We start from the raw sequence: 27,303 nt of genomic DNA, 5'->3' as shown, positions 1-27,303 counted from the left end.
GTCAATCCTTGCGGGTGCTTTTATTGGATGTGCCGCTGTCAAGCAGTGCTGAAGAATTGGAAGGGCAAACGCCAGAAAAGGCAGAGAAAAGACTAACATAAAATCAGCATTATGTAGCTCGGTCCTGCCTTATCTTCGCTCTGTTTCACCGTGAATCATCCTGCCGTGCCAGATTTCAGATCCGAAACTTGTGGACACGGATCGGTCTTGTTTTTTTTTTTTTTTTTTTGTGTCTTTTTTTTTTTTTGTGAAGATTCTGTGTGTATCAAGCGGTTGCATTCTCCAGAGGTGGTACATGGTATCTGACAACCTCTACATCCTTTTATTGCTACAAGAATGAGAGAAAACCGTGGAGCCCGGTGACAGTGTAGCCAGCTGCACCCGGGTTTGGACCTCCTATATCAGGCGGATCATCCTCAACCGGGCAGCGGATGCCTGAATGGATATTTGCGAGCCATCCAGCAAGATTTCCCCGTTTCCTAAATTGGTGAATGTGTGCTGATGGAAGGAGTGTTCTGTCGGACTACATTATGGCTTTATGTTTTACGGAGGGTGTTTGACATCGGAGCGACTGGCTAGAATAACACCCTGCAGTGTGAATATTTCAGCCTGTTGATGATGAACCGCGCAGGACTGGAGCAAAGTGTCGTGAGAACCGGTTTATGGCCCGTGTCTTGAGCTGAAGTGGACATCCAGATTGTTTGAGAGAGACACAAATAGAGGAAAAAGCGTCATTTTTGATGGCTCCGGGGTGTGGGAGGACGACTACACATGAAACATTGGACACCCATAATGGATAAAACTATTGCATGAAGCTGGCGTGGGGACTGCATGGTGTGTTTTTCAGGCCTAGCCTACTTGATAACAGTGAAGTTAGGGGGAAATGAGAAAATGGTGATGTGGTACGAAGAAGGCGAGAATAGGAGCCGGAGTGAGGGATCCAAATCGTCCATGGGGATCTGAGGAGCCCAGCTGAAGAATAACGGAATCCAAGTTTTCGAGGACAAGACAGCTGCTTTGATTAAAGACCTCCAATTAACTTCATGTGAAAAAGAGAGGGAGGAAATCAGCTTCCTGGTCGGGGGGTTGGGGATAGAGAGATTTTATTCATGCCTTGTGTTGGAGAAATTGGAGAACCGACTTTGCTGTGGCCTAGATGATACATATATATATGTATTTATATATATTTAACAAAAAGACAGACCTTAGAAGGAAAAGTGGACCTTCAAAAAAGGGCGAATGACACTCTGGTAGCCTCAAAGTAAAGCACTTGCTCAAAGAGAAAAAGGCTGAAGTGGGTTGAAGCATGGGCTGTGCTTCAAGTATTCATATCTCTGATAGGGTGGTCTACCAAAGTGGAAAAGAGTCCGAGGATTCCCACTCACCCCAGCAGACTAATACCACTCAGCAAGGAAATCCTGCCTCGGCACTACCCCTAAAACCCCAGAGCTGCAAGGTGAGGGCACCTACATTTATTACATTCACAGAGACACTGGGACAAAATGTGTGTGTGTTCATGCAGATTACAGTTGGTCTCCAAGAGGCCTCTTTTCCATTATACAAAATATGTACTCAATTCACATAATAACAATATTAAGGACATCAAACAACTGTATTTCCAAAACTTCTATCATCTTGAATGGCCATATTATAGTAAAAAAAACAGCAGATATACCTTGAGACAAAAAGGGACAGCAAACCTGCGTTACCATTCATTCAAACGCTTTTGTAACTATAATGTATTGTTTTTATATTTAGGGCAAAAGGCCTCTATACACACTCCGTTAAAGGTCACAGGGTCACAGGCCTCCATGCTTACCGTAGGTTCTGTTCTCTCTGTAGTTTTTGTGTAAGAGTTTTGATAAAGCTAACATTTGCTTCAGTTTCAATCACTTCTGATGTACGATCTTAATGCTGGATTTATGCACTTCATAGAAGCAAAATCTAAGCGTAAAGCTGACTCTAGTCAGTCATGTTTCTCATGAGCTTTAGCTTCTGCTTCACCTGTAGCTTTTCTCTTATAGAGGCCTAAAATAAAACAAGTCATTTACAGAAATATGTTAATGAAAGTATTTGTAAAATGGACAAGGTATCTGAATAGAAACTATTGAAAAGGATTGAGTGACATAATAGCAAAAAGTTAACCCTCAGTGTGTTACATCATCACAAAAATGACAGTGCCATTTGTGTATTCAACCACAAATAATTACTCTAACAGAGTATTACCCAATGTTCTGCATCTGCCTGAATGCAGGGACTAAAAGCGTGTTTCTAATCAAGATGATGGTGATTTTGTGAATATTTGGCATTTATGTATTGTAGAACAGTTCAAATAAGCACAACACTACTGCAATTATTCAGATACGTGTTTCGAAAAGAAAGGAGGTTATTTTGCAGCAAACTAAGAACTTATGATTTTAGTTTCCTTGTCCAATATGTAAAACACAGTAACTAGAACAGCTTTTCCTATCTCTAAATGAAGAATAATGATGTAGAAGCCTTGAGCAGTGGCGCATTGGTAATATAATCAAAGACAGATCGTACTGAAATGTTTGCATGTACATCTCAGCAGGCCCCTGCAAACACCAAACGTCCATACACAAAGTGTGTGATCTTGTGAATTCGTTGCCGCATGAGTGCATCTGTGTGTTGGTTGTTTTCATGAGTATGTGTGCGTTTGTCTGACAGACCGCAGGCTATTTGAGGGCCTCTGTCAAACCGAATTTTGTGGCCAAATGTCACTGCAGGATGCAGTGAGAAGTCAGTGTGACAGATGCGCCCATGTCAAGACGCCCACTGTGCCTTTGATTGAATTAGTCCCCTGATTGAGTTAGACTAATGGTATACAAATCTCCTTCGGCTGCAAATGGTTAATCCCTGTTCTGTAAGGTGTCATGCTTAACATCCTCTTTGGTTGCCCCTATGAGGGGCTGGGTATCTTTTTATCATAATGTATAGATATGTTAGTTATAGTAGCTTTCATCAAAATTATGCGCACATCTGCTTGCTGTGATGCGTTCATGGCTCACTGATAAATTGCTGCTTCTGCTTGTTGTTGCTTTTTTGATTTCTTCTCACTATAAGAGATCACTAATGCCATTAATTGTTTTGGAGTTGTGTGAATGAACAACATAGATTTTACAAGACACTCTGCAACACATTCTCATAAAAAGGACTATCGTGTTGTATTTAGTTTAACATATATTTGTATATATATTTGACTGACAGAAACTGTTCTGATTAGGTTTTTAAAGTATTTTTTAAAGTAATATTGCCATAAGTTCTATGGTCTAAGCGTCCCTGATGTGAGGATTGCTGCTTCTTTTTGTGAATTTGCTATTGTAAACTGAATTTATTTGGGTCTAGGGCAGTTTGTCAGAAGTCACATAGGGCTTTACATCTTTTTTATTTGCTCTATTTTTAGACACGACACCCAGGCAATCTTCGTCAGAATAATCAATAATGAAAATATTCATTAGTTGCAGCCTTAGTAAGAGTGTTAGATCCACATCATCTTAAATAATTTGTATCTAATTATTACTAAATATTTGTGTTGTTTTTAGTCTCTGTGTGCATGTTTTTGTAATGGCTTGTGTAAGGCAGTGCACACATTTATCCCTTAAAGGATGATACTAATCATCCACATCTGCACACAGCTAGCAGTAGCAACAACAAAGTGCAGAAGTTTATTTTACTACAAAACTGAATCAAGCAAATGTAAAAACTGCGCTGTAATCATACTTAAATTTTTACATGAGAGAGATGGAGAGACAGCGAGGCGTCAGCAGTGTGAGAACGATTCAAAAGAAGTTTGGGAGTGTGATGTGAGTCTTTGTCAAGGGTACGTTACCATCTGGGCTGCTCTGGCGATGATAAGGCTCAAGTACAAGGTCCTGTGATAGTGGGCATTTTGTGTGTGTTTGTATGGCCAAATAGACAGAAAAATAACACAACACCATTTATCTGGCCTTGACTTTTCCCGTCCAATTGCCCCCACTCAAGGAAATCAAGTATCCCCCCCTAAACAGCTAATGTAGAATCAGTTTTACGGTTACCTCTTACTATAAATGGAAAAGGGCAATAAAAGGTGCTAAGCTTATAAGTATCTGGAGAGTAATACCATCTTGCTTGCTGCCTGATTCCAGCCTCTGCATGCATTAACATAAGTGGTGGAATCACTCAGCCATACCTCAGACTTCCCCCATTAAACCCTCCCATCCCCAGAAGTGACAAGGCACACAAGGTTGCTTTCTAAAAGTCAAGCCTCAGTTGGGGAAACACACAACTGTTGCTAACTCGCCGTGCAGAAAAAGTCTCTGAATCCTGTTACACGTCTACTTCTTAAAGAGTCTAGTAAAGCTATGATATAGCACTGACCTGCAGACTCTCTCCATTTGTTAGTTTTCTCTCCCACTGTTTTTGTGAGTGCTCGCTGGTCAGGTGTGTGTGTGTGTGTGTGTGTGTGTGTGTGTGTGTGTGTGTGTGTGTGTGTGTGTGTGTGTGTGTGTGTGGTGTGTGTGTGTGTGTGTGTGTGTGTGTGTGTGTGTGTGTGTGTGTGTGTGTGTGTGTGTGTGTGTGTGTGTGTGGTGTGTGTGTGTGTGTGTGTGTGTGTGTGTGTGTGTGTGTGTGTGTGTGTGTGTGTGTGTGTGTGTGTGTGTGTGTGTGTGTGTGTGTGTGTGTGTGTGTGTGTGTGTGTGTGTGTGTGTGTGTGTGTGGTGTGTGTGTGTGTGTGTGTGTGTGTGTGTGTGTGTGTGTGTGTGTGTGTGTGTGTGTGTGTGTGTGTGTGTGTGTGTGTGTGTGTGTGTGTGTGTGTGTGTGTGTGTGTGTGTGTGTGTGGTCTAAATTGAGAGTCATCTGGTAATTTATTCCAGAGGAGGGCAAAGGCTCAGCATAGTGATGAATTAATCCACTGTGCTTTTTTTCTGCTGGCTGAGAGGAGTGAGACTGATATTGGCTCTTTTTTCTTTCTATCACTATTTCACTTTCTTTAATTTGTGTATCAAACTTTCAAAACTCTTCCCCCTGTCTGTCGCTCCTGCACTACAAAACATTTGCTCTTAGATATTACTCTCTGAATGTCCAATAAATTATTACATTTATCTACATCTAACTGTTTATATCCGCACAATGACAGATATGATCTAATTCACAATAGCAGCAGTCTCTCTGTGCACTCATATAAATGCTGTCGTTCAGATGACTTCAATGGCCCTGCTGTTGTCTTTGTACAGCTGCTGATTGGATCAAGTGATGGACTGTGCTTATCTATGTCTATCAAGGATGTCATGTGTGTACAATGGTCTTTTATTGCTCAGAGCATGGCACAAACGCCTGGCACACTACCATAGTTAATAGTATGTTTCTTACTGGAGCAAGTGTTGGTAAGGCTAAAATGGCACATGTACTGTATGTTAAAAGAATAGTTTTACAGTTTGCGTGTTTGCTGTTTGGCAAGATCGATACCCTTCTCTGTATGTAGAGTAAATGTGAAGCATGAGGCAGCAGCCAGCTAGCTTAGCTTAGCATAACAACCTGGAAACGGGAAAATAGCTAGTCCAGCTCTGTCCAAAAGGTGACAAAATATGCTTTCCAGCAACTCCAAAGCTCACTTATTAACAAGTTATGTTTTCTTGAATTCCTACAAAAAATGAGTCCCTGTAGAATATTACATTTGCATTTTTGAACATCTGTTTTTCTGCACAAACAAGACATACACATTATTTAGTGAGCTTAAGAGGTGCTAATAGGTGGATTTTCTTTCCCTTTGACAGATCCAGGCTAGCTATTTCCAGTCTTTGTGCTAAGTTAACTGGCTGCTGACAGGGGTTCATATTTACCAACATGAGAGTGGTTTCTATCTTTTCTGATCGAAAGGGAAAAGTCATATTTCTCAAAAAGTCACTGACATCAACATACAATACAGCTTTTAAATATGATGAGCATTATATTTTATTTAGACAACATGTCAGCTGCAGTGTGACCCGGTGTTTCCCTTCCTGCCTCGAGTGTCTGCAGGGGTAGAAGGGGGAGATTTATTTTTGCCGTGTCATTTATCTCCTCTGGGCCATGAGCAGACGGAGTTGAGAGGAAGCATGATGAGGCCCATGCAGCACCCACAGTCCACTGATGTATTGGCAGCTCTGAGCTTATCACCCTTCGATGTTTGTACAAAGCAGGAGATGTCAAAGGGTTCAGGGGTGAAACATGACGTTAGTACAGTATTTATACAGTATTTATTTCCTAGAACCCATCTATTCCTGAGCATTAAGCAGCTCCAGCACTTGATGTAATGACACCAAGGTCTCCCCCTGCTGACAGCGTTAACGTTGATCCTCTGTAGAAATCTAATTAGAATAATATAATAAATCCCTTTGTCACCTTACAGTGGGTCGGTTCATCTCTGAGAGCTCGCTCTCTCATGAGGTGTCAGTTGGGTGCATGTACTTATGAAACAGAACCTCCTATTGTTTTAGAAATAGTCTTAACAAATAAGGCCACATTCAAAGCTTGTTCTGCTCCCCCTCCAGGTTAATAATTTTGTATCATAAGGTCAGCATGTGATAGTTTCATAAGATTATGCAAACGGTATTCTTTCAAAACAAGGCACTACAAGTGTTTACTTTGTATCAGCGCTCTCTGTTCTCTTTCAGAAGCTCACAGGAATGTAGATGTGAGTGATCCAGGTCCACTGGTGGCCTTTAAAGCTCCTTCTGGACTCTATCTCCCCCAATTTCTGGCTTTTCTAAGCTCTGTGCATCTGCAGGGCTGCGGTGTCATGCTACCGATATGCATTTCAAATGTGCGAGTTGAGAGTTAGCAGGGGGGATTTATTCGTTTTTATATCTTTAAGATTTGACTGCATCTTTTCTAAACTTTTGAAATACCTTTTTTTTTTTTTTTTTAAATCATAGCGTGATTATTGAATTGAAGAAATTGAATTTCCTGTAATAAAGTTACCTTTTTTTTAACACTCTCCGAAAGTAGACTAAACCATCAGCCAACAGTCAAAAGGACATTTTATAAATATTTTGGACATTTTGCAAACACACGAGCACCTCTCAAGCTCAATGATCAACTTTCACTTTTTTATCTATCCAAAACCAGTGTAAAGCAGTCGAGATGTGGTTCCACAGGGAGTGTATTGACTATTTCTGGAGCAGACCGCTGTGACTTCCAGTGGTCTTAAGGGTTATAATACCACTGCTTGTTGTTTTTACAATTTCTCTATGAATAACAAAAACAAGATATATCATGTAAACTGGTGAGCGTTGAGGTGCTTTTTGGCTGATTTTGTTACCCGCCCACAGAGCAAAGTTAGTTGTGTACATCCATTCCAGTCTTAATGCTAAGCTAAGCTAACCAGTTGGCTGTAGCTTACTGTATATACCTTTATATTATTGCGGTGGTATTGATCTTCTCCTATAACTCTCAGCAAGAAAGCAAATAAGTGCATTCAAGGACTTTAAAAAAGAGTCATGGCAAAAAGAATACAATTTAATATTATTTCTATGTACGATTTGGCATCACGATTGTAATATTTTTTAAATACAGTGATCTATTGAGTGATCTGTCTGTGAACCTCTATTTCTTCAGTTAGTAACACCACATATTTTTGCTGTTTTAGCAATTATTTTCTCTCTTGTAAATGTCCCCTTCAGATACAACAGTGATGTCATGTTCATCGCCTCTACACTGATATCTGTCGAGGTCTTAACCCCACACTTAACACTGGTTTTAAAAGTACACCATGTACAGACAGACCACCATATCATTCTTCCTCCAGAGAAAGAGTTCATCTGAGAGATATCTTTCTTGCATATTGTCAGTGTTCATAGGCCAGTTTTCTTTATATTCCCCTTTTTAAGAGAGCCTTATGTGACATTTGTGGACTCCTGTAACACACAGTGTTAACAATGCTAACAGTCATGTTAACAGCATCTGCTTACTGAAGTACTTTGGCCATTTTCACGCTTCGTCACACTACTGTACTAGCAGCCAGAATAAACTGAAGAAAAGTTGTGCATGGTACAGTGTCGAAAGATTTTTCATGTGCCAAGATTTACAAAACGCCAAATATTGGTAGATTTAGTATTAAGTGATGAACCTCATTTGTATTTCACTGCAAAGATCTGGCAGTTGATCTGAGACTATTTTGAAATAAAAATGTTCCCGATGTTTGACGTCATTTTACTGCCTTTCTTCACTAAAGAGGCTCTGAGCAGACTGGAGCCTCACTGGATTTAAGTGAATGGGCCTGCAGCTTATTGGCTGTAGTAAACACGCAAGACACTCACTCACCTGCTGAACAGCGCATTAAGCCAGCAGTGCTTGTCTCCCTTCTTGTTTTAATGGACACAGCTATGACGCAAAACTCTCTCGGGTGTGTCCTGCGTTGAGCTCTGAAGATATACTGTATCCTCAGTTCACATATACCGTGCAACTTTTACGGCGCAGAGCACAAATGTTGTGCATTGTTCTTGTAGTGTGGGGTGTGTGGATGCAAGGACAGGATTCATGTTCAGAATACTTGACTGTAACAGACTTGTATTAAGACTTGTAAGATTAAAATATAAATATACAAGTGAGGTACATTTATATTTTCCCCACTAAGATAAAAACAAGTATTTCCAAAATAATTAAGTTAATATTTTCTATATGTGAGAAGTTGACCTTTGATTTGATGTACCTTTTAGTATCATCATACAGGAAGATATATCCATGTAATTCGACTCTGACTTAATGAAATTCAACCAAGATAGATGATGAATCTTCACTCGAAGTCCAGGCTTTTCTTTTAAAGACACATAACAAAGTCTTGTAAGATAAGATAAGATAAGTTAAGATAAACTTTATTCATCCCAAATATAATTTTCTTTTGTTTCAGCAGCATGTAAAACAAGTATTGCACACAGTTAGAAATTAAAAGAGCAGAAAATAAACAATTATACAATATTAACATCTCAAAATAGCAGATCAATCTGAAATAAAAGAGTGAAAATATAAAAGTTGACCATGAAGAAAAAATAAAACACTATTGAAGGGCTAAATTACAGCTAACACGATATAGAAGTGGGATATTATTTACATTTAGTTCAATTATTATTATATTAAATTAAATTGTTAATCATAACAGCTGATAAAATGAATCATTGGTATTTCTCTTCTTAGTAGTTTAGCTAGTTGTTGCCTAGCACATATGAACATTCAGTCATTGCATGGGGTGTGATATGTGAAAGAGCAACTCTGTAATCTCGATGGCATTTTGGAAGCCATAGGAGAGCAGGAAATGTTTCATTCGAAACTACGCAAGCAAACGCCCCATTAAAAATAATTGTAATGCACACTAGACACAATGAAAGACAATGAAATACCTATGCCTTTATAATAGTAGTGAACTACTAGTTTAAACATTCCTGCACGTCTGTCAAAAGTACCTGCGTCATGTATTGTACCTGCTGCACCTGCCTGATTACATTCCTCTGAGGTCGTCACTATTACTGTGTGCAGTGTAAACAGAGAAGAAAGCAGTTGAATTCTTTATTTTACGTAATACACATATTGTTTTATTAGTTTTGCTGTTCTTCTCTTTCAGATTATACCTGGTATTGTCTGCAAATAGTGATTATAGTTAAACAATATCAGGTCCTCTATTCCTACCTTTAGCAGAGGCATTTGCACACAATGATTCCTACATAAAAACAGTGGCTTTAATCCTTTTTTGGCCGAATGATCCAGACACGTGAGCCTTACATTTGATTGGGTCAGAAGTTGTGTGTCACTGCTTTTTAAAATTATTATTCTCATTATTATTATTTCTATGTCTATTTTGAGTGTTTTATATCAGTGCTACATCACATCACTCTCTACTTACTGTCAATCATCTGAGACCCAGAGGAAAAGTTGCTGTTTTTGCCAGAAAAGAAACCCTCAAAATCATGTCTCATCAAGCCAACTGTCTCTCCTCTGATTCATTCGGCTTTTTGATTAAAAGTTAGTTTTGAAAAATTTCATTTTGTATTTTGAAAGTACACAAATACTGGGTAAGGCTGTAGGCGCAGGATGTATTGCAAAATTATGAGGACAAGGAACATTTAAATCAAAATTACATGGTACAAAAACAAGAAACTTTGTCGTCATGTTGTCAGTAGATCCATAAACATCATATAGGTTAAATATGGAATTACAGTTATGCCTTTCCCTTTTATTTATGATCAGTTTACATCAATGTTGAGTCAATGTAATTTGATTTTATTGCGATTCATTTGCACTTTTGCCAATATTTCCTGCTTTTAAAATAACCTGTTAAAATGTATGGGTTAGAATGAAAGTAGAAAGAGGCCAAAGTATTTGAATCTTACAAGCTACCAAATACCTTTATTGTACAATTGAATCAATGCTAAATACTTTATGTTGAACTTAAGCACCAATACATTTACATCATAGCAAATAGAAATATAATATATATATATATATATATGTTTTTTTTGCTTACAAAATGTAAGTTCAGTGCTATATAACTTTCAAGAAAATATTTTGTTAAATTCCACGATTGTTTTCAGTTGCTTATACAATTCAAACTATTTTTGAGTTTTTTCTGCATATTATTAGCTATTTTAACATAATATTCATAAAGGGCTCGGGGTAAATTTGGAGCAATACCAAATTAAAACATTATATATAAGATTATGTAATGGCAATACTTGACTTATTCAGACTGGAAGTTGCTGCTCTAACTTTTTTTTCCAGTACTAGGGTTATTACTACTGAATTTAGGATTTATGTTATACTCCTAATCTGTTTATTTTAATTTTACAGCAGGAGATTCTGCAATAGAAAATATATTCTTTTTTGTTACAAACTTCTATGAATGTGTGTGTTGGCATGCAGTCCTCAAATCCCCATTCATGAATTGGTGCGTGTGTGTTTAAATCAAGTGTAGTGTTTGTGCCGAACCCCCCGGCTGTGGCTCGTGTCGCTCACTGATCCCTCATGCTACGGTGACATCAGGCTCCTGTTTTAGCAGGTGAAGAGGAGGGGGAGTCCGGTGATTATCTAATGCTCTCGCACAGCCATCTGAAGAGCTTCGCAGAACCACAGATTTAAGCTGTTGTGGAGAGGTGGAGCCACGCAGAGTTGCCGATAGAGCAAAGGGTGGTGTGGCCGCCGTGAGTGTATTGCTAAATCTAATCCTCTCTGCAGGCCACAAGGCCGGCGAGGTAATTAAGATTGTACAGTTGGGTATGACTCTGGAAACACAGTCAGGGTAGGATCTTCTCGTTTATTTGTTAAACTTGTGTACTTATTGTCAAGTATTCTGCTTTACTGAGAAGGAGAAGGGGCTGACTGCAGTGGAAATGTTGCCGGTAAGATTACAGTTCACTGTGGTGTCGCTGGAGCGGGCAGTGTCCCACTTAGACTTCCCAAGCTCCTTAACTTTGTCCTCTTGATTTACTGGCCTCTGAACTTACCTGGTATGAGGTAAGAGAGGAAGTACAATGTGGACTACACACCGCTTGAACAAACGCTGTGCACACTGCACAGTGCAAATGAAACACGATTAAGGATATATAGCCGATGAAGCCGGTGGAACACAATGACGGGAAACATGAAAGACATAATCATACATATATCCTTGAGTGTGGTTTGTACAGCATACATTGGCTATTGTTTGGAAGTGGATAAAAGTGAGGTAGGTTTAAGTAAGAGAAGGAGGCTGATATAGGGGCAGAGGAGGAAGTTTTAGTAAGGGGCTGCAGCACTGGGTGGCTTAGGATTGTGCAGGTCTTATGGGGATTTCAGAGTAATCAGGATAAAGACCGAAATACCTTGAAGGTGAACAGTGGAGAAAGTGCTCGGCTCCTCGTTAATCTGTCTTCTGTCTTTATTTAATTTACACACAGTGGTTGATACCCAGGACATCATGTACTGTATATTTTTTTTCTTTAACGGGGCACTCAATTGATGGTTTTAATCCAGACTTGAGACTTTTAATTCAATTAAATAATAATTAGATAACAAAAAGCCGTCCTAATAAATTGGAGATGTATATGGGAGTTGAAAAAAAAGTTGCATTTAGGAGGCAGGGAAGGTGTAAGGCAATGTAGAATGCAGTGTTTTTTGGAGAATGACCCATCAAAAGTTAGATATCTATCTAAAAAAAAAGTCCCCTTAATTCAAAGAGGTGCAGTAATAAATGATTGCATTACCACTTTAACCGTGCATGCTTGCTGCTGTATCGTTTCTGACGGCTGGCTTTCATCACCATGCAGGCTTAGGAGATCTCGTACTGAGATTCAAAAGTCAGATTTTCCTCAAATGACTTTTCCTTAAAATTGGATAATAAAATTGGCCAGGGTCATAGTTTGTACACAGCAAACACAACTTTCATACAAATCATTTGAAAAGACAAAGAGGGAAATTGGACAAATTTTAAATAAATGCAGCCACAGGAGTTGCATAACATTCGGGGACTTTAAAACCTCATCTTTCTTTTGACCTGAAAGAAATCCCAGCCTCAGTTTCATCATCATAGTACGGTTTAGCTTGTATGCATGTAGTGATCACTATGTGTTTCTCCCCATGTTCAATGAGTGTGTCTCTCCCCTGCTCCTGCTCGTCTTCACATCCCCCTGTGGGCCCATGTGTGAGGACTCCTCTGAGCTCAGGCTCCGCACCGGGCCTGTCGGCAGGAGCTGCTGCTCTGCCAGGCCTCAGTTACTCTCGCTGGCACAGTGACGCACAGATCACATACACACCGCACCACTGTGGACACAGGGTACACACGCAGGGCCTAGGCAGCGTCACGAGCTGAGGGAATGCAGCATGTACTCTGATGTCAGCCGCGTATACATATAATCCAATTACACGTTTAGTTTGAGAAATATTAACACTTGATAGACTGTATATGTAGGAGCAGAATATGCATGCTGCTGTACTTTGTTCTTCTAAGAATCTGTGTGTTGACGTAGACAGTAGGTAGGAACAGCCATTTTTATTTTCAATTAAAAGGGAGATTGCACTAAAGCCGCAGTTCATCTCTGATGGGTTTTTGTCGGATATTAAGGTGTGCAACCTGAGTGAGAAATAGGGACAGCTCACCAAGGATGGAGTAACCTTCCCATTTTCTGCAAACTCTGTATTTTTAAACCACGGACGTCATTCAAGGGGGTTTGGGACTGAATTCCAGGACACACTCAGTCTCCTGTGTGTGTGTGTGTGTGTGTGTGTGTGTGTGTGTGTGTGTGTGTGTGTGTGTGTGTGTGTGTGTGTGTGTGTGTGTGTGTGTGTGTGTGTGTGTGTGTGTGTGTGTGTGTGTGTGTGTGTGTGGTGTGTGTGTGTGTGTGTGTGTGTGTGTGTGTGTGTGTGTGTGTGTGTGTGTGTGTGTGTGTGTGTGTGTGTGTGTGTGTGTGTGTGTGTGTGTGTGTGTGTGTGTGTGTGTGTGTGTGTGTGTGTGTGTGGTGTGTGTGTGTGTGTGTGTGTGTGTGTGTGTGTGTGTGTGTGTTGTGTGTGTGTGTGTGTGTGTGTGTGTGTGTGTGTGTGTGTGTGTGTGTGTGTGTGTGTGTGTGTGTGTGTGTGTGTGTGTGTGTGTGTGTGTGTGTGTGTGATCTGGTGAGGTAGGAGAGATGTCACTTCAGACAGAATAAAGGTCAGGGCTTACTCTAGAGGCACTGCACTAAAAACTATGTCAATCTGTGCATAACACTTCACTTTCTCTTTTTATGTTGTATTATTTTGTTGTGTTATATCTAGCAACAGCATGTTAAGCCAGCATATACAATTGCAAGATAATATTACTACGACTATTTACTTACCTAGACTTGTTAACATTTCAGAGTTTAAATCATCAGTTTATAACAGTATACACCAGGAAAAGAATACAGTCACATGATTGGAGGGGCATCCAATATTTGATGTCATGATATTTTACGTATACATTTACATGATGTGACGGGGTGTCAATGTTGTGATATGATATGAAGTAGCAGTTGGGCAAAACACTGCAGATTGTTTGTTGGTGTCTCTGTTTAGGCTTGGTGTATAGACATCATTGAAGAGATTAGATGGCTAAATGTAGGCTCTAATAAAAAAAAATCAGTAAATAAGGTCAGACTTAATTATATTTTTCCAGTCATACGTACAGAATGGATGCGATTTATTTGGAGGCCCACATACGGGGACCTCAGTGGTTAATTGTTGCTCAGTCACCTTTTTGGATTTTGGGGCATGGCTTGAAGATATGATGTGTTCTAATTGCAAATATTTGTCTCTGATATTTTTTGCTGATCTGTTCTTTGCCATGATGCAGAAAAGAGACTTCCCAACCCTTAAACGTGTTCAAATGTTGCCATGATTTGCCTCGGGGGATGTCCTTATCAGCAGTTGTTTATGTGATTTGCTTTTTATGAAGCACACTCCGTTTGTAAACCTGGATTTAAACTAGTTCCAAGTTGCATCAGCTGCTACCGTGCACATGAATGCGTCAATGCACATATGCAAACACATTAATTTGGCCTCCATGCCAAATGAAAGCACCCTATAGGAAAAGAAGAATGATTGACTGAAAATCATTGAAAAGTTTTGACATAATAATTGTTCTAGACCTATTTTCAAGAAAAATAGATTAACGTTGAATTCCCCGAAAATATGACCTTTTGCTACTTTAGTGCTAATTTAATTGTAAACACTCATATACTCTAGTGACTTTTCTCTATCTTCCTTTATTTTGTAGACTCAATTATTAATTAAGTTAAGAAATCAGGAGGATTAATAGAAGACTTATTAAAACAATTAATATGTATTTGTTTTCTTAAACATAGGAACAGGAAAGATTATAAAATGAAGAAGAGCAAAATCAAACTACTATCTGGATGAGTAAAATTGATTTTAATTTGTGCACACAGTCAAACAATTGTCATAGACAGTGAAAGAAGGCACGTTGTTCATCTCATGACATGCATCTGACACACAATGAATAACAAGAACATAGATATTAGATAAACTTTAAAACAAGAACATTTCATTGAATCTAGTTTTTCTAATTACAACTATATGAGGGAGAGAGAGAGGGAGGGAGAGGGAGAGAGAGGGAGAGGGAGAGAGAGAGAGAGAGGGAGAGAGAGAGAGAGAGAGTGAGTGTGTGTTCTGGGACAAACTGATCCACAGTGGCCTAGTTTCCCTCTGCCATGCCAGTGACTCAACTAAAGTCTTCTGACTGTGGGCTTGGATAAGACATGTGGACGCAGACAGAATACACACGGTTGCAGTATTTTCTTCTTAACCGATGAACTGCAGTTACATTAACACGTTAAATTACTTTTATTTCGGTTGGGGGGGAGGGTGTGTGTTTTTCACTGCTCTTTGTCTACAGTATTAAAGCAATAATAGCAAGACAATAATAAGAGCAGGGACAAATATTGAATGATCCGAAATTCATCCTACATGTTTTATTTATCCTTTTGAATGTTATTTGTCAAATAAAGACTTGTCTGCTGTACATCAGGATACAACAGAATATGAATAGAGTTGTAACATAACAAACCTTAGGTAACAGGAGGTTTGTTGTATGTTGTGTGTGAGCCCCTGCGTGTCGACGAGTGCGTTGTTCTGAGAGTAATGGAAAGCAGTGTGCAGGAAAAAAAGGGAACACATTAAAGGAAAGGAAGTGCTGCTAACGTGGGAAGTTGTATTAGTGTCTTGACTTCAGCAGTCTGGGTTTAATCACAGACGATGTGTGTGATTCTTACAGCAGCTGTGTACTGGAGTCATCGTTTTATGTATTCGTTCCAACAGGGGGATTACATGAAATCCATAGCTGGGTGCAAATTAAATAATTAAATATTATTTAGAATTCTGAGCAGTAATATGAAATCCCTGCTGGGAAAACAATACCAACACTTTCAGCTCTGAGTTCTCGCACACTATCATCACTTTGCCACTTTGTCATCATTTGCTTCACACTGGGCCAAGAACCAAAGGAGGTTTGAAGGCTATGAAATAATCTGATCAGCCTTAAAAAAAAAAACATGTTGTAGTTTTTGCTAGATGGTATTTAGGCAGGAATCACCTATATATCTATATTGTTCTACCCCAGCATGCTCTGTCGAAATTGCTGCACTATATGGTCCACTATATTGTGTGTAACTCTTTTTTAGTTACGTAAGTCTTCTGAGAATTAATGTACTCTATTTAGCAAACTAAAAATATACCCCAATGCACTGACGCATGTACACTAACTGAGGACTACCAACATGGTGTTTGAAGGAAGGAATATTATCCAAAAGTGTTCATTTGTATTGCTATTTAGTCCCCTAAATAAATAAAAAATGTATACAGTGATTAGGAAGTAGTGAGAGATGTTGGACTCCTCCGCAGCGGTGCTTGATAGAGGGAGGCTATCCCAGCATGCATTGGACGAGAGGCACAGCAACATCCCCGACAGTTTGCATGTCTATAGCAGGCCTTTTACCAATGATAATTTTTCTAAAATATGCATTATAAAAATACACATTTACAGTTAACCCATGCCACAGAGTGTCCTAAGGGACTATTATGTGCATTCAAAGTCAAAGGCATTTAGTTTAATGTTTACTTTTAACTATCTTGTTTGGATTCAAGGTGTGTCCTCTGCAGCTTGCCTGGCAGTCCAAAACACAAATAGGTGGATACATGTTTTTGCCGAATCCCATTTTCTATCTTATCATTGTTTCTTTCCTGAAATAAACGAAAAAGCTGAAAAGCAGCCCCGTTTTAGCTTTGACAATGCACTTTTTCCCAAAATCCAGTTTTGACTTATCCAAAACCTGTATGATTTAAAGTCAGTTGAAATGGATTTGACTGAGTTGAGTGATGTTTTGCCAGGCTGGTCATTGATCGGGCGCAGGTATGAAACCCCATTGTTATCAATGGCTTCAGAGCTGATCTATGGGCAGCCAATGATAGTGGCCACACATGAAAGTGAATTATTCTCTCTGATGTAACACACACAGCATGGGCAGCTAGCCACACTATCTGAGTGGCTCAGTGTGTGTCACTCTGTGCCATTTAGCCTATCACTTAGCTCAGTGTGTCTGTCTGTCTGTCTGTCTGTCTGTCTGTCTGTCTGTCTGTCTGTCTGTCTGTCTGTCTGTCTGTCTGTCTGTCTGTCTGGTACATAGTGTGCATCCACTGTGGCTGGGGTCCCCTCTAATCAGACCTAATGAAGAACATTGATTCATCTCCATTTGATTAAGACTTTTAGACGAGAGCACACGGCAACACTTTGACAATGCTGATCTTGTCTAATGTCATAGTGTCATCAGCTCTGCAATCAATGTGGGAAAGTTTAAAGGAGGCAAACGTAGTATCAGACAAAGAGGTGTGAAGAACATGTCAGACGTAGAGAGCGGTTTCAAAGCGAGGGATCTGGAGATTGTTAGTGAACAGCAAGTATTCCTAAGAAGCATGAGCAGGGGCATGCATCCCAAGATTCCCTGCATCCTGGTCCCAGCTCTGGGGTGGAGGAAGCTGTTTACTCTTTCTATCTCTCACTGCTGACGTCGGCGCACCGAACAATGTCATCCAATTTCCTGTTTTTCACTTTAGTGGAAAGCCACTCTCCCAGTGTGTATGGTGTAGTGTGTGTGTGAGAGTGTGAGACAGAAAAGCTGGTGGGCTGGAGGAGAGGAGGAGGAGATCTATAGGGCAGGATACACTGGGAGCAGGATATAGGGTCAGAGGCAACTCCGCTATGTAAATACATTAGGTGTATTGAATGAGAGAAGCAGGAGACCGCAGACTGTCCTGAGCGCTGCTGGGGATGACACCCCCCAGCTCTCTGATGGGCTCACATCGGCCTCAACGAGGAAGAGCGGAGCCATATTTAAACTGTCTTTCTGGAAACTGTCACTTTAAGTTATTTTTTTATTGCCTTTTTTTTCATTTTGAATTCCAGCGTTTAAAGGTCACCTATTGTGCAAAATCCACTTTTTCATGTATTTTATACATAAGCATGTGTCCCCTCTGTGTAAAGAGATTCTGAAAGTTTCAGGAAAAAGATTTACTCACTTTTTGTCCTGATCCATTTATATAAAAACCTGTCTGAAAAAAAAGATTTTGGCCACTTTGTGATGTCATAATGTTTTTTTGGCTTGTGTAACCATTAGCCAATAACCAACCAAGGTAACCCCCCCCCCCCCCCCACCTTATCACCTGAATATCCTCCTAGAGCACCACTGTGTTCTTTTTAACCAAATATCTCTCAGAGGGGCGTGGGGAGTGGCTCCTTATTTTCATCTAAAGTAAAAGACAGAGAATCAGCACTTTTGAAACAGGGCTGAAACAGAGGGGAGTATGGGATGCTGCAATGCATGATCTGTTTGGTATTTCGAGCCAAACACTTCAGAGACATGTTTTGTACATATCTGAGACCTATAATATATTGATGAAAAACAGTATAATAGGGGACCTTTAAGATACTTGCAAGCAGGCATGACACAGTATGAACATTTCATGTCAAATTATTCTGGTAATAATAATATGCTGACCATCATCAACCTCTCGTAACCCTTTTAAATTGGCACATAAACATACTAGAATTACTTAAATGTTGTCAGGAATCACACATTAGTAATACATCACAAATGGGACTCATCCTTTTTTTTATAGTGAACAGCCCTTAACAAGGTCACCGAAGATGATATGGTCCCACTGCGTAAATAAGAAATAACAAAATAAACAGAAAATAGCAGTATTGTGTGACATCTGGCTCTACATGTCAATTCTCCCCCATAATAGCAAGCTAGACAGCTTTTCAGGTCATCCATGTGAGGATTTTTACAATAGATCTCGTGTTAAAATCCTACTGTACATCTCCCTTACTTGCCAGACTGGTTCACCAACAAGAAAAAGCGGGAGCTGGGCCCCAAACCCTCAGAGGCCCCAGAGTCTTCAGGTCCGCCCTGTGGTAATTGGCTTATTGTAATTAGGTTTAGAGATTTAGTTGTTCGTCGGATCGGTATCAGCACAAATCCCAACCTTATTAAGGGAATCACGTTTTTGCAATGATGCCTTTTATATTTACAGATTCTTTGTCAATATCATTTTGTAATTCAAGGTGTCCTATCAGCTACATTTATTTAATCGTTATGGGATATTGACTCAGTGTTAAGAACCACAGCACCCCTTACATTAAAACGATTACAATGTCACAGGATAACATACATATTTATATATATTTATAGAATAGAATAGAATAGGGAGGGATGAAACCCTATTTAATGGTCACACATGCAGAGCACACAGCACACACAGTGAAATTTAGTTTTCTGCTTTTAACCCATCCTAGTACTAGGAGTCTAGTACTAGGAGTCTAGTACTAGGAGCAGTGGGCAGCTATTGCACAGCGCCCAGGGAGCAATGGGAATGAGGGGGGAAGGGGGATGTCCGGTGCCTTGCTCAAGGGCACCACGGCAGGCCAGGAGGTGAACTGGGACCTCTCCAAGTTCCAGTCCACACTCCATATTTAGGTCTGGTCGGGGACTTGAACCGGCGACCCTACGGCTCACAGTCCAAGCCCCTACTGACTGAGCCACTGCCGGACAATTATTTGTGGTGCTACTGAACTGTTTTGCCTTATTCTTAGATTTGTTTTTATTTTTCACTATCTTGATATGGTTTCGACATTTTCTTTGTTGCTGCCCTACATGCCAATAAGCATTAAGGGTGGTTAACATGAGAGAGCAGTATACAGCACCAGAAACTACATTTCCTAAAAGCATGTTGAACTAACCTCTTTTAACAGGATGTTAAAATTATTTATATATAGAGTTAATAACTTTGAGCTATGTGTACATAATAAATTAGCAACTGACAGTATTTACACAATGCTCAGGGACTGAGAGAAACGCAGAGTTTTAAAAAGCCTCATAGCTCATTTTTGATAGCTCGGGTTTGAGAGGTCATTTGACTCTGGAATCAGGGGATTTTAGAAACCCCAGTTCCATAGGTTTGTGAAATGTGTTTGAAATAATGAAAACTGTAATGGCATAGAGCGCAGACCGTATTTTGAGACGTCTGCAAGTAGTGTATCTGCCCTGTTTTTCAGATACGATACGATAATACTTTAATGGTCAGATCAAGTCTGAAATTCTACTTGCATCACAGCAGCTCCATGTGTAACATAAAGATAGACACATATCAAGACACAATATATGAAAAACAAACATTTAACATAACAATCACTGAGAGAAAACATGATCAAAGATCCACATGGCACATACGCTGTTGCAGCGAGTTTAATACAAATTGGGAAATTAGTTTTTTCTGTAATCCTGCCGACAACAGGTAAACAACTTGAACTGAAAACATAACATGTTTTGGTGAAGATAATTAAGAAGACTTTGTCCGATATCAATCTATATATGAAGATATGGCAAATGTATACAAAATCACACGTATACGAAAAACAACGTTCAAAGAAGAAACTGCTTCGATAGCGTTTTTGAGGAGCTTTTTGATTACAGATTTGAAAACATCGTTGCTAGCTTTAAAAGTAGCACAATTCATTATGTCAAACCTTGGAAAGTATCTAGATATCCCTGCCCTAATGCCAAAGTAACTGGCAACTGAATATGTGTCGCCGTTTGATGTCTATGTCTGGACCGCTGCGTAAAAACGAGGGTTTCTGCCCCGTTACTTCTCTTCTTACTTCTATAAGAATAAAACACGGAGGACGGAGATCTCTTTTTCTCCCCCTCTTCTGACAGCCCAGCAGCTGATCTCAAAGCACGCTCCCCTCTCCTGCAGGGGGGCGTGGTCAGCTGCAGCTCACAGAATCAGCCCCCTGCAAAAACAGGGCTGGAAAGAACAAATGGAGCGAAATAAGGCATGGCTAAAATGCAGGATCTGTTTGGTATTTTGAAAAAAAAACTATATTTATATACTTTATATAGGTATGGCCCTACAATATATTGTTAAAATATAGCATGATAGGTGTCCTTTAAGTTTACATCCTATGTTTTAATTACATGTTGCTCTCAATAATTAAAAGGACAAAACAAATAACAAAACAATAACATCATAAAAAACAAATAATCACGGTACTGTATGATTCCTCTGAAAGTCATAGTGACATTTATTTAAACCCCAGCTTAACTAGAAAAGATGAGGTACATAGACCAGCATGCTTTACATTTAAATCAGCCCTGCACTATGCCCTGCTGCTCAACACACTTGTCGTCTTCATTAAGAAGTGGCCCAGTGGCCCGACAGAGCTAGAGGTCCAGTGTGACTGGTACACACAGCACACACAGGGCGGGACGAGGATTACGTAGGCACACACTCCGTACTCTTCGCCTGCCTGGCCTACATGCTCACTCACTTCCCCCTGCTTTGTTTGCCTCTGGTTGAGTGCCAGTGTGATGTTTGCGGGATGCAAATGCTTGGCTGAGTGATTCATTGCAGTGTGTGTGCGTGTGTGTACTGTACAAGAGGAGTATGTTGCCCCGAAGAGGCTGGCAAACTGGTTCAGCTGCGTGTGTGTGGCAGGATATTCTAGTTACAAAACCTCAGCTGCAGTTGCATTGGTTGTGTCAGTGTGGGTTAGAGAGGGAAGTCTCCCTGGATGGAGACAGAGCGCTGCTGTAGCGAGGCCTCGGCTTGCTGGAGGCTCTGTGGCCAAACTCCATACTTCAGGACCCCGACCGACCTCAGCTAGCTCGCCAGCACACGGCATTGCAGTGGAAACATGACTTCTATGTGTGGCATATTTCTTGTGTGGCCACTATCTGTGACATTTACCCGGTCGTAGTCCATAGAAGCGTTTTGTTTCACCTCCACATGGTTGGTTTGAATCTTTCATCAAAATGTATATGCATTACATTAATGCACACAATGTGGACAATAACTGATTTGATTACTGCACATATTTTACATTTTATTGCATTCTTTTTCAATGTAAATACTGCTTTATTTTATTTTCAATTTTACTGTATTTTTTTCTTATTTTTTTGTAATATTATTATAGTGTTCTTAAAATAGTTCGCTATCTGTGTTTTTTAATTTTTGTTTTACTTTTATGTATGCACCACAACACCAAGTCAAATTCCTCGTACGTGTCAACCTACCTGGTAATAAACCCGTTTCTGATTCTGATTCTAAAGCTGAGGGCTGAGTTATTTTTTCCAACACACGTGGTCTGATTAATTGAAATCACATCTGACAACAAGAAAACTGGGTCTTGTTCAGTCAAACCTTTTTTGGGAAAAGCATGTGCCCTTTCCATACGTTAGTCCCTGCCTCTCTCACTAACACATGCATACTGTCTCTGGAGTGCCCATGAGCCTATCATGCGACCAGGTCCTCGTGTCTGTGAAAGATCAGATGATCACAGAGCATCAGCTTGCAGCCATCCTGATGCCATACTCCTTGTTTGCGGACGGCTACAACAAATGGCCTAGTGTCATGATGACGTCAATAAGGCTACAAGCGAGGGCTAATCAGCTTTTTTTCTCCGCCCCCCCCCCCCCATTTGTTGTTTCAATGGAGCTTTCAAAAAGGCTTACAATTTAGCAAGAAGTGATTTACTGCCGCCCGGCACGCTCTAAAATTCCTCTCTGTATTCCTCCTCACATGTGTAGATTGTTTACAGAGAAGAGGAATTCTACAGGGATGGCGGTCCACAAGGGGCTTGGTTGCTATGGTTACTAACCCCTGAGCTGGTTTCCATTTAGCAGGAAGGAAGCTAAATTATTTGCAGACAGAAAAGAGTAAGGTCATATAGCAAAAGTGCAATGAGTTGATAAGTCTGTCTTATTAATTAAAAAAATCGAAAATGATCTACTTTAGTGTATAGTTGTATTGGATAACAAGAGATTACATTACTTACATTTATTATAAATGTATTTGTTTTTGCTGTTTCAGCCAGGTCCAAAAACAAAACAAAAAATGTCAAAATACTATGTTGCAAATACTGCCTTGAAAATCGAGTATGTATGTAATGTATGTTGGTATCAAAAGTAAAAAGCACTGCAAAATGGCCCAATTCATGGTGTTCTATTATTAGATTTTAACTACTGATATGTAAACATTTATGCAGCATTTTACTGTTATAACAGGCCAAGGTGCAGCACATTTATTGACCTAATGTACGGTGTAAAAGTCCAAATCTAAAACATACATTTATGTCTATGATGATGTAAGAGGTTTTCAGTTCCTGCACTTAAGTAAAAGAAGCAATATTGTAGTCCTTTATCTAAAATATCACAAAATGTGAAAATTACCGTTTCAGTGTTATACTATGTAATGGTATTATTTCTTTTTTTAATCAAATAATGTATAAGAAGCATTTTAGTGTTGTAGTTGGTTAAGGTGTAGCTAATTTTATTTTGGGTGACATTTTGTTAAATCCTTGATAATATTTGATCAAATAAAGACATGGAATGGGGAAAAATGGAAATACAAAAGGGCCTCAAAATTGACATTCCGTAAATATAAGTAGGTTAACAGACAAGAAATGTCCTATTTGGTGATTTAAAAATGCTCTTAAAATTGAGTTACCACCATGCTTTTCTACATATAATGATTTAATAATGTCAGAAACTGATTGGTTTTGCCATTATTATTATTATTACTATTATTGTTGTGGTTGTTATTGTTATTAATATTACAAAGCCAATGAAAACTTAACACACATAACTGAAGAAATATCTCTGACTTGATTTATGTCTAATCCTTGTTTTCTTGTTATCTTTCAGACCACATTAACAGAGGTGCAATTTGGACCAATGAAGTTATTTAAAGACCCACTTCAGGTATTGTAAAACAAAGCCAAACATCTGAATGATTGATGTTTATGTGTTCCAACGCATTACAGCTTTCCACGTAACAGCAGAAGTGCTCCAGGGAAATGTTTATGTTCATATCATTTAGGGGCTTTTAGCTGAGCCTTGGGGCTAAACATGGTGTGACTGTCAATATTTGGCAGTCACACCATGTAGCATTTTTCTCAGAGTTAGCATTTCAAAACGTCACCTTCTATTGTTTGCATTGAGAACTAATCTTGAATTTCTCAAAGGTACCACACCTCTTTAAGAGATTAAAGGGAAAAACCGTCCCCATGCAAACATTCAAAGAAGAGGAAGAAAAAAAAAAAAAACTGTTAATGGATCTATTGTGTGCAGGGCAGCCTTGGGTTGTCAAGGCAACTAGGCTAAACATTTATGACCAAGAACATACCATAATGAACAATGCACGTTATGGAAGGAGCGCACAGAGGATCCATGCACCAGTGTGGTCACTGCAAACAGGACATTCTCTGACGTTCAATGGGTCATTATACACTTTGGTACTGCACTCGTTTCTTTGGCAGGCGCTGCTGCTCATTGTTTGAAATCTTGGGAGAAAAAGTGAGACTTTTCAGAATTTGTAAGAAATTTGAGAGTAAACTTAATTTGGTTTCAAGGTTGCATTAAAGAACTGAAAAGTTAACATACCATTTAGCTGGAAATGCTAAACATTTGCTGCTTACAGCTTCCCAAATGTGAGGATTTTCTGTTTCTCTTTGTTTGGCTAAATTCATTTCCTGGTTTTATAGTGTTGGTGAGATAAAACAAAACATTTAAAGACGTCCCCTTATGCTCTGAGAGTTTCTGATGGGCATTTGTTCCTAACTTTTTTTTACAGCCCACAGACAAAATAATAAATCATGAACATAATTGTTAGTTGCAGCCCTGGTGTAAAGTAAAATATCAACCTTTATTTGAACACCACAGCTAAACTGAGTGTATCAGTAATGAAAAGCAGTCGGTGGTAGTCAAAGAACAGCAATGCATTAGACGTCCTGTATTTATGCCACACACTAATGTCTGATGCTCTCCAGTGTGACCACAGTAGGAAAACGAGGTAGAAAGATATCCCCTTCCTGTTTTTGTCACTCACAGCTGATCCTGTCATGCCCTTCTCCGCTCTACTCCTCCTCTTTTCTCGCGGCTCACAGGATCTGACCGGGCCCTCTCTGGTTTAACAATGATCTTTTCTAGGCAGAGAGTTCAAACCCTGCCAAAATGCTCGCAACTCCCTGCAAACTGTTTTTCCCTCTTTCTGTCTTTGTTTCTCTTCTAAGTTCTCCGCCTCTTCCATTTTTTCTTTGGACCTTTAACAGTGTGTCCTCACTTAAAATGTACTTCGAGTTCTACTGGCCTGGGTGTGTTATTACGGAGCGAGGCCTATCCTTGTTGTCAGTGCAGATGGATCTGAAAAGACCTTATCTCAGCCTATATTACCCCATTCCTCCACCTCTGCGGGAATGTTGACTTTTCTACCAACATCCCAATGTGGAATTCTGATCTAATTCCCTGTGCGTACCGAACATAGCTGCAGGACTCAGTGGTGATGTATTTATGACCCGGACACTTTTTGCCGCTTGCAGGGAAACTGTTCATATGTGGAATATGGTTTGCATTAGCAAAACCCCTCACAGGCCTGAAGCTAAGTACTTAAATAAAGCCACAGCGATCATGAGAATGAATCAAAAGGACAACTGTCAGAACAAGCAATCCTCTATCCTCTCATTGTGTGGAGGACAGTAGCTCTAGTTTCTCCAACAAAGTCACGTCTTTGTGTCCTAACTCAATTAAACAGGTGTGATGCAAACTCCAAACCGCAGAACAAACTTTCCCTTCTTTACGTTCATCCTGCTCCCTGCCAACAGTTGGAGATGACGTCTGTTTGAGAGAGTGACTCATGAATCTGCTCTTAGTGCAGCACTGCTCCTGGAGGCGGGCCTAACTCTCTGGTCCAGTATTTACGCAAGCAAGAGGTTATATGAAAGTATGCTGGCAGAGAGGGAGCGCGCTCCCAATGGCTGGCTTGACGGTAGCGGCAGCACTTTGTGCCACAGCCTTGGCAGGCCGGAGGGAGGGGCTGCTGCCGGTCAAGGCCACCTCAACTAATTGTGTCATAGATCACGGCAGTGGACAATAAAATCTGTGACGCACCCGAGTACGAGCTGAGCCTGATCAATCAGGGCCTGTCCACGGCAGGCCTGAGGTCAGAGTCAAGCCCACAGTGCATAAGGACGACATGCGCAAATGAGCGTGAATGCACCGATGATGACATGACAACTCTGAGCTGCTGGCACTGAAGCATCAAATCCACATTTGACTGTAGCGCTCCCTCCTCTTGTGTCTTTGTGAACACACTGTGTAGCACAGGGTGGAGGCAGCTCATCTGTGATTATATCCGACTTTCTAATCAAATCACACCTACATATCAATTAGCTCTCTAATGTTTTACAACAAATGTTATGTCCATCTCCTCTCTAAATACTGTATCTCTAGTATTTGATTAAACCAAACAAATAATCTGTATGTGACACATTTAGCATTTCTACAGCAGGTATAAGCGAGATGTACACACTAATTTAACATTTGACAATATTGTTTACAGTATTGTTATATTTTAAGTTGTTTATCATACCAAATATAAAAGACACGTTTGTTTTGTAGCAGTGAAAATGACATATGTTTTAAAAAATGTTTTAAAAATGGCTTAAAAATGTAACAGAACAATCAACTAGGAGTTGCTTTCTCTAGTCTAGGTGATAAGCATTTTTCTTTATTTTCTGTCATTACATTACATGTCACTTGTTAGACGCTTTTATCCAAAGCGACTTACATACTCAATACGGTGGGCAATCCCCACAGGAGCAATTTGGGGTGAAGTGTCTTGCCCAGGGACACAATGACATGCTGACTGCAGTGGGGTTTGAACCTGTGACCCCTTAATCCGAACACCAACGCTCTATCCACTGCGCCACACACCACACGCCATTTTATTTACTTAATGATTAATTGTTGAATCATGAATACATGTACAGATATTTTTGCTAAGCCATCTCTCTTTCTGCAGGTACTTTTAGTTTTTGCCAAAGAGGACAGTCAGAGTAATGGCTTCTGCTGGGCATGTGAGAAGGCCAACTTCAGGTGCAGCATGGCACGAACACCCGAGTCGGCTCTTGAATGTTTCTTGGAGAAGCATCATGACCTCGTCATCATTGACCACAGACATTCCAGACACTTTGATGCTGAAGCACTATGCCGGTAGGCCTCTTCACTTCTCTTCATCAATGTATTTGTAACTATTTCCTGTTGTATCTCTACAGGGATGCCGTGCAGTGTTCCCTCAAAGCTCTGTCAAATGAAATCAAGTTCCACTTTACCAACACATCACGTTCCAAATATGTGCATTTGAACTGATTTCAGACTTAATGCAATCTAAGGTTTTATTATTGAAGACGTGGTCAAATAATGTTTTCTTACATCTAAACTG

General features: G+C 39.9%; 1 protein-coding gene across 2 annotated transcripts in view; it reads left to right on the top strand.

Annotated features, from left to right (window-relative positions):
* Positions 1–27,303, top strand: part of pde8a (phosphodiesterase 8A) — a 43,405-nt gene continuing 16,102 nt past the window's right edge. The window contains exons 1-3 of one of the 2 annotated variants that reach the window (XM_034116873.1): positions 1–1,456; positions 23,730–23,786; positions 26,884–27,074. In XM_034116873.1, the coding sequence (XP_033972764.1) occupies positions 1,307–1,456; positions 23,730–23,786; positions 26,884–27,074 (398 nt within the window). In that variant the 5' untranslated portion in view covers positions 1–1,306. The remainder of the gene's footprint in view (positions 1,457–23,729; positions 23,787–26,883; positions 27,075–27,303) is intronic. The other variant, XM_034116874.1, reaches the window with a different exon arrangement.

This window comes from Trematomus bernacchii, unplaced genomic scaffold (genome assembly GCF_902827165.1).
Source record: "Trematomus bernacchii unplaced genomic scaffold, fTreBer1.1, whole genome shotgun sequence".
In the NCBI taxonomy this organism is placed as follows: Eukaryota; Metazoa; Chordata; class Actinopteri; order Perciformes; family Nototheniidae; genus Trematomus; species Trematomus bernacchii.
Note: the sequence above shows the minus strand (reverse complement) of the source record. Positions and strands in the feature narration are given on the sequence as shown.